Source organism: Myotis brandtii, unplaced genomic scaffold (genome assembly GCF_000412655.1).
Source record: "Myotis brandtii unplaced genomic scaffold, ASM41265v1 scaffold1037, whole genome shotgun sequence".
NCBI lineage: Eukaryota > Metazoa > Chordata > Mammalia > Chiroptera > Vespertilionidae > Myotis > Myotis brandtii.
In genome coordinates, this window is record NW_005353483.1 from 583,845 (window position 1) to 592,018 (window position 8,174).

At 37.6% G+C, this 8,174-nt stretch overlaps 1 protein-coding gene across 2 annotated transcripts in view; it reads left to right on the forward strand.

Moving 5' to 3' along the window:
* Window positions 1-16: 16 nt before the first annotated feature.
* MDM2 (MDM2 proto-oncogene, E3 ubiquitin protein ligase) overlaps window positions 17-8,174 on the forward strand; it is a 16,716-nt gene continuing 8,558 nt past the window's right edge. For both annotated transcript variants that reach the window (XM_005856607.2, XM_014537649.1), the window contains exons 1-7: window positions 17-256; window positions 361-445; window positions 2,641-2,715; window positions 3,047-3,180; window positions 4,295-4,344; window positions 7,695-7,762; window positions 7,886-7,982. In XM_005856607.2, the coding sequence (XP_005856669.1) occupies window positions 365-445; window positions 2,641-2,715; window positions 3,047-3,180; window positions 4,295-4,344; window positions 7,695-7,762; window positions 7,886-7,982 (505 nt within the window). In that variant the 5' untranslated portion in view covers window positions 17-256; window positions 361-364. The remainder of the gene's footprint in view (window positions 257-360; window positions 446-2,640; window positions 2,716-3,046; window positions 3,181-4,294; window positions 4,345-7,694; window positions 7,763-7,885; window positions 7,983-8,174) is intronic.

The following is an 8,174-nucleotide window of genomic DNA, read 5'->3' on the forward strand; positions in this document are numbered from 1 at the left end:
GTGAGAGTAATGACAGGTGCCTGCTCCGTGGCCCCCCCGCCTGCAGCGGGCGGGGAGCCTGGGCGCGAGTGGGCTGGGTCTCGGGCAGGTTGACTCAGCTGTTTGCTGGGCCGGTCAAGTTCTGACACGTTCCGAGCCCGCAGTCCCGGAGCTAAGCCCCGACTTGTCTGCAGCTGGGGATTTAAACCGGACCTCTGCCAGCTGTGCGCACTTTGGCACCCGGTGCACGCACGGCACTCCATCTCTAGCGAACCAGGTGAGGACCCGCTTGCAGGTGGCCTCAGTTTCTGTAAACGCGTTGCTATCGAAAGGTATTGTTTTAAGTATTTACGGTGTTTTATCTTTTTCCCCTACTCTCAGGCAGATGTGCAATACCAGTATGTCTGTGTCTACGGATGGTGCTGTGAGCACCTCACAGATTCCGGCTTCTGAACAAGAGACCCTGGTTGGTATTTTGTCTCAAAGGGTAACTTTTAAGAATATTTTCCTTGGTGATGTGATCAGCTGAATTAGGTTGACCCACCCAATCATAGCACGGCTCCGTAAGAGTGGGATGGTGTGTACGTAGCTTAGATTCTGCTAGGTGGTGGCGTGTATTATGTGACAGAGGTTTTCCCTGTGTTGACTCGTTAGTATTTAACTTTTTAAATGGTTCCTAGAAGTCACAACAGTAATTCATGCCGGTAGAGTTGAGGCATGGGCAGAAATGAAGAAAGTCCCAACTGAAAATTCTAGCCTTTTGACTATGTCTTTTAGATTTTTTTAAAGTGTATATATAACCACATACATATGTGCACGTGTGAATTTTAATGGTATTGTTTTGTTCTAGTAAGATGACATTAAGTTAGAGGTACATCTCTGTCAAATAAAATTACAGAATTGTTTTTATCAGCTGTATAGTATTTGGTAACAGTATGCCATTTAAAAAATTTTTGCCTTGACTGTTGTAAATGCCTTTTAGTGTTTGAGTATTACACATAGTGCTGCTTTGTGTTAGGATACATTTAATGAGAAGGTTATGCTTTATTTTTGAATATTTCTGTAAAAGTATTTTATAGGAGAACTCATGGGTCTTGAATTATATGCATACTATTTGATTGCTACTGATAACTTGCTAGGTCACCAAAAGACTGTTAATAGTGTGAGGCTAAAAAATATTAACACTTTTCTTCCCACCTTCTAAGTTCTTCTGGCTGGGCTAATTAACAGACAGATTAACAGAAGAAAAATCAGAGTTTTAATACATGGGCATGGGTATGAAAGTTCCAAAGACAGTGAGGCAACATGGGGTGTATAAGACATTTTTGGACGAAGGAGAAAACGGGGGATGGGGTATTAGATTTCAGAAGTGAGAATGGGCCATTTATAAGTAGTTGAGGAAGAGCGGAGCGCACTTATTTTCCTTACTTTAACGGAAAGTTCTTGCTAGGCAACTCAGAAACAGTGGGGCACGGAGGGCAGCTACTAACCGGCCCCTGCCTGACCCCTCTTATTACCGCCTCAGTTCAGTGAGGCTAAGGCACATCCTGCGATCTCCTTCCTGAAGCAGGTTTTTCTTTCTGGATCTCTTGGGCGGGAAAGAGGGGGAGGGTCAGAAAGTCTTTCTGAATCTTTTGTTTTTTAATAAACAGCTTAAAATCAGTATCCCCAAAAGCAGCTTCAGGGTAGCAAAACTTTGGTTCCCTTCAGTGTAGTTGACTGGCCCCTGGAATACAGGTCATATGTTTTCCTTTTTTTTTTTTTTAAGCCAGTACCTGTCACTGTTTGGTGCATGGTAGAAACTCAGTAAATGTTTATCAAGTAGATAATTGAAATGAAGACCAACTAAGACAGTGGTTCTCAACCTTCTGGCCCTTTAAATACAGTTCCTCATGTTGTGACCCAACCATAAAATTATTTTCGTTGCTACTTCATAACTGTAATGTTGCTACTGTTATGAATCGTAATGTGAATATCTGATATGCAGGGTGGTCTTAGGCGACCCCTGTGAAAGGGTCGTTGGACCGCCAAAGGGGTCGCGACCCACAGGTTGAGAACCGCTGAACAAGAGGCAGCATGATATAGTCAGAAGAAAATGGTGGCTTGTAATTGAGGGGCATAAGTGGCAGTCTCAGATCTGCTCTTAATTATCTTGTCACCTTGGTTTGGTTATTTAAATTCTCCATTCTTCAGGAACCTAATCTGTAGAAGGAAAAGATTGGTAAAAGGCCCCACACTAAAGGTTTATTTTTCTTGGGTTTTGTAATTTAGTTTACAGTAAGCTCATAGGGGTATTCCATTTATGGCTGAGTTTGTAAGATAATAAACTGATGACAGAAACAGCTGGAGGGAAAAAACATAATTTTCACTGCATCAGCATGGATACCTGTTTTGATGACACTGGTAACAGTTGAGAAGTCTGACTGTTTGTGTAATAATTAGGTCCCAGCATTTTTTTTCAAACTCCTGAGACAGTCTGGTATTCAGTTTATATAGTCTATTATATTTAGTGAAAACATTGTGACTTATTTTTTGAAGTATAACCTTGTGAGATTGTTAAATGTAGTGTCTGCTATCTTTATTGAAATTATGGACATGTTTGCAAAGGGGCTTATAGTTCTGTAATAAATTTGGAAGTATAATAGCAACTCTTTTTCATAGGTTAGACCAAAGCCATTGCTTTTGAAGTTGTTAAAATCTGTTGGTGCACAAAAAGACACGTATACTATGAAAGAGGTAAGCTGAACTAAGAGTTACTGAGATAACTAATGTCTTACTAGCATTTTGCTGCCTTTTCTTTTCCTAATGTGTAGTACCTAGATATCTGGGCAGTTAAGGTCTGAAAAAATACATTTTAAAGTTTTATTTAACTAAAAATCAGAAGCAATGTCTCTGCATCCATCAAATTAAAAGGAAAAGATTTAAAAGCAGCTTTTTATAGGGTTGTTATTTTTGATGGTTGTGAATGTGGTTGCTGGTTTAACCCTCTTCAGATAAATGATATTGAATGTATTTGAAACTAACATTTAATTTTCATTAATCCTCAGAAATCATATTTCTGTTTCAGGTTATATTTTATCTTGGCCAGTATATTATGAAGAAGCGATTATATGATGAGAAGCAACAGCATATTGTATATTGTTCAAATGACCTTCTAGGGGATTTGTTTGGAGTGCCAAGTTTCTCTGTGAAAGAACACAGGTGAATTTTTCAGTTTAGTCTATTGTAAAAAACAAGCTGGGTAAATGTTTCAGTTCACCTCCACCCTCCTTTTTGTCAGAGATAAATTGTTATATGTAAAAGATGCTAAATTTTAATTTCTTAGCAATATAGCATATAGGGTGGGGCAAAAGTAGGTTTTTAGTTGTGAGTACGAGAAACACAGTTTATTCTTGTATTATTTGGAGATGTAATTTCTGGTATTAAAGTTATCTTTGACTTGAATTCTGATATGTTGAGGTTACATACTGGGGAAATTGCTGACTTAGGAAATGAATAAAAATGTTGACTTGTGAGTTTAAGGAGCTGTATCATCAGTCCCAAGGGTAAAAAGAAATAGTTGGATTTGGCACTTCTGTCTTAACCTTGAGAATTAGAAATGATGTCTTGTGACCAGAAACATTCTCTAAAATCATTGGTTTAAAAAACACACACTATGATATCAATGAATACTGGAATAAGTGAATTGCCTTCCTATTAAGATGTAAGTTCAGTGAGAGCAGAGATTTGTGGGGTTTTTGTATTCTTTCCCCCAGTTTCTAGAACAGTGATTGGTACATAGTAGGTTCTCAGTCTGTATTTACAAGATGAATAATACTGTTTTATCTTCAACAAATTTTAAGGTCAAGAAAGAAAATCATTGGATGACTGGTCAAGGGGTTGATGAAAGTCAAAATTAGAATCAAGTTCCTATAGTGGGGTTTTTATAACACACTACTTTTTTTAGGTAGTCTATTTCTAAACACAGCTAGAAAATTAATCTTTGAAAATAAGTACATATGTTAACACGCTTTCTGCATTTATACCCATTCTCTGGAATTGTTTGGTAAAGTCCAAACAAGGCACATTTCAAGAGATGGAAACAAAATCTTTCAACTAGAGAGACTTTAGTGATTGTAAAAGGTAGCTGTATGTAATCATTCTACAACTAATTATGGTGCTTTTTAAGACCTAGAACATTGATATAATATGAATTCAGTGATTTAAAATTTGGTCTTTGTGCACTTAAATATAATAATACTTTTAAAAGTCTGGTTAAGGCCAATTTGATACATTTATTTTAAAATGTACATTTCTTATTTCTTCTCCCTACAAGGAAAATATACACAATGATCTACAAAAACTTGGTAATAGTCAATCAGGCGGGTAAGTTAATTTTTGAATATCATAAACATAAACCATGAAAATATTTTAAGACATTTTGTGTATGTTTAGTCATTTTGTAATTGTGATTCTCTTTAAAAGCTGCTTTAATGATATGTTTAACTATAATAAAAGAATATGATAAATTTAATGGGAAGAACTACATATGAACTAAAACAGCGGTCATCAACCTTTCGGACCTCACGGACCACCAGTTGTCCACAGACCACCGGTTGTCGACCACTGAACTAAAACAACATAACACTAAGGCTCTAATGCAGATTTATGATATCTAAGGTTAAATGTTTTGTTACCTCTGTTTAGGCCTTGGGATATGAGGGTTAGTATTTGTTTTGAAATGTGTATAGTTTCAAAAGTTACTGCTTAGTAGAGATGTGATCAAACCTGAAATGTATTGAAAGGCTTTGGGAAGTAATGTATATACCTAGGTAGGACCATTTGAAAGGATGGGTATTTGTGTGTGTGTGTGTGTGTGTGTGTGTGTGTGTGTGTTTTATAATAGACAAAGCTTTGTTTATCAATTTGTTTAGATAAGTGGCATTGTACTTTCTTGCCTTTAGATGTATTGTTCTTAACAGGTTATTTTTGGGTCACTTACCCCTTTAATAATGTGCACCGGGCCTCTACTATATGTATATTTTCCTAGAATGTTCTAGAAGCTCAATGCAGGAGATGCCCCCTGGGAGCACACTGACCACCAGGGGGCATCTCCTGCATTGAGCGTCTGCCCCCTGGTGGTCAGTGTGTGTCATAGTGACCAGTCATTCCCAGTTGTTCTGTTAGGGTCCATTTTCATATTATCCTTTTATTATATAGGATAGTGGTATGCTGGTAAGTGTTTTAATCCACTCTCCAGGGGAAAAGGCCTGATTTATAGTGGTTGCTGATTTCCATGGTGTAAATACTCCCACCATGCCCATTTTTTTTTTGTTTTTTTTAAATATATTTTATTGATTTTTTACAGAGAGGAAGGGAGAGAGATAGAGAGTTAGAAACATCGATGAGAGAGAAACATCGATCAGCTGCCTCCTGCACATCTCCTTATTGCAGATGTGCCCGCAACCCAGGTACATGCCCTTGACCGGAATCGAACCTGGGACCTTTCAGTCCACAGGCCGACGCTCTATCCACTGAGCCAAACCGGTTTCGGCCACCATGGCCATTTTTAGGGTACAAACACAGAATTGGGAAGAGAGGTGCACAGTCTGGGTTTGAGTGATGGTGGGAGCTGGCTCCAGTACACCACAGATTTCTTAAAGCCCATCCTAGAAAGTCAGTTAAGAACTCTTCTCAAGAAACAAAAACAAAAAACTGTTCTCAGAAGCTTATTTCCCAGAATGAACAGACCATTCCTTTATGTTCCTACTATTCTGTACTTAAATTTTATTGATATGTTTCTTTTTATAATTGTTTATATTGCTTTCTTATGTCCTGTTCAGGTCTACATTCTGCATCACACACACAGTAGTGTTTTATTAATATGGTGTTTAGTAAATGTGTTGAATATTTATTCTTCCAAAGTTAGGATTTAAGACCCAGAAAAGGGCATCACCATCTATCTTATTTGGAATAGAGGTGATTATTAGTCTGGTGACTTTATTATTTTACAAAGCTCTTTATGAAATCAAATGAAGGCAAATAAACAACTATAGATAGTATTGTAGTAGTGTTTTCAGTTTTCTGAAGTATTATCTCTGATGTTTTCATTCATGTAAATTAATCTTGGTAAGCCCGGCCATTGTGGCTCAGTGGTTGAGCTTACATCTGTGAACCAGGATGTCAGTTGATTCTTAGTCCAGGCACGTGCCAGGTTGCAGGCTCAACCCCCACTAGGGGGCGTGCAGGAGGCAGCTGACCAATGGTTCTCTGTCATCATTGATGTTTCTATCTCTCTCTCCTTCTCCCTCTCTGAAATCAATAAAAATACATATTTAAAAAAAAGTTAACCTTGGTAGAATTTTGAAAAGAACAAAAAAGTAAATAAACCTTGGTGAATTACTAGGAACATTATGTTAATGAGATGGTAATTCGTAAATTTCTTACGTTATTTCCATTCTGAGTTTCAGGTTTCAGTTTAGTGGCATTAACTTTAGAACTCATAGTGTTCTAAACCTTGTCATATCTAGTGCTTCCTTTTTTATTACATCTGCTTTGTAATACGTGTTGTACATGTACATTTTATATTTTTAGTATAACTTAAAATAAGTATAATACCTTGCTCATAATATAAAGAAGAAATAAACTGTTATGACATTGTATATCATTTCAAATTGTTAATGCTCAGTCCTGATTTCCCTACTAAGGTGAAAATGTCTCAGGGAGCAGTAAAGCGCATTTGATTATGATGTTTGGTAATTTCTATAACTGAAACTGACATTTTGAGCTCCATGTCTACACATCCAGTTAAAAACTAAAATTACCTACCTGAGTTTCATCCCCTTTAGTTCACTATCTTCCCATCCAAGTCTATTCATCTTTTCCAGTTTCTGTCTTGGTGAATAGCACCACCCATTTATCCACCCCGGGTAGAATCTTGGAATTCTTAACTCCTTTCTCCTTTTGCCTTGTGTGTCAAACACCCTGGTTTTTACCTTTTTAATTTCTCTGGAATTTATCTTTTTTCCATGGCTTAGTTTAGGTTTTAATACTTTTTTATATGTAGTATTGCAGTTGCTGTCCAATACTGGTTTTCCTGCCTCTGCTCTCTTTTCCTTATATTTTGCCCGAGTGATTTGTCACTCCTGTGCATAAAAAGACCATTTAGGCCCAGCTGGCATTGCTGGTGGTCGAGCTAGAACCAGGAGATCGCTATTTGATTCCCAGTGGGATGGCGGGGGGAGGGGCGGGGGTGGCACATGCCCAGGTTGCAGGCTTGATCCCCAGTGTGGGGTGTGTAGGAGGCAGCCAGTCAATAATTCTCTCTCATCATTGATGTTTCTATCTCTCTCTCCCTCCCTTTTCCTTCCTTTGTGAAATAAATAATTTATAAAAAGACCATTTAGGGAAGGGTTTCTTATTGCTTGCTGGATAAAATACTTGCTGTGCTCTAGAAAGTCAGTTTTTTAAAAAAATATTTTTTAGTTTTTAATATGTATATTTTTAATTGATCCCCACTGGGGGTCGAACCCAAAACCTGGGCATGTGCCCTGACTGGGAATCGAACCATGACCAGGTTCATAGGTTGACTCTCAACCACTGAGCCATGCCAGCCAGGCTGGGAGACACATGTTTAATATTTGTTGAAAGGTTAAATTGTGTGAGCATTTTGTCCTGGACTATATATTGAGTAGCCCTTTCTTAGTTTGTGTTTTTCTGTTTTTATTTTCCACCAGAACCATCAGATTCAGGCACATCTGTGAGTGAAAACCGATGTCACCTTGAAGGTGGGAGTGATCAAAAGGTAATTTTGGAATTAACTCATTCTAGTATAACTCTTGAAAATAGGAAAGGTTATTACAACGGGGAATTAGCTTTCTGGTGTTACAAGTTAAGTTTGTGGGTCTTTTTCCCCTTGAATTCTTAGGACTCTGTACAAGAGCTTCAGGAAGAAAAACCTTCATCTTCAGATTTGGTTTCTAGACCATCTACCTCATCTAGAAGGAGAACAATTAGTGAGACAGGTATATGTGAATATTTGTCATTTTCAAACAGCTTTTCAGTGTTCATTTTCTTAGGAAATTAGTACACTTTGGCTTAATTAAATTGTGCTTTTTTGGTTTAGATGAATTAATTTCTGAGTTTTAGTCTCAGTTTTATGTGATTTGTTTGATTTTAAAAATTGCTTTCTGAGCAACATTTTTCTGATTGACTGC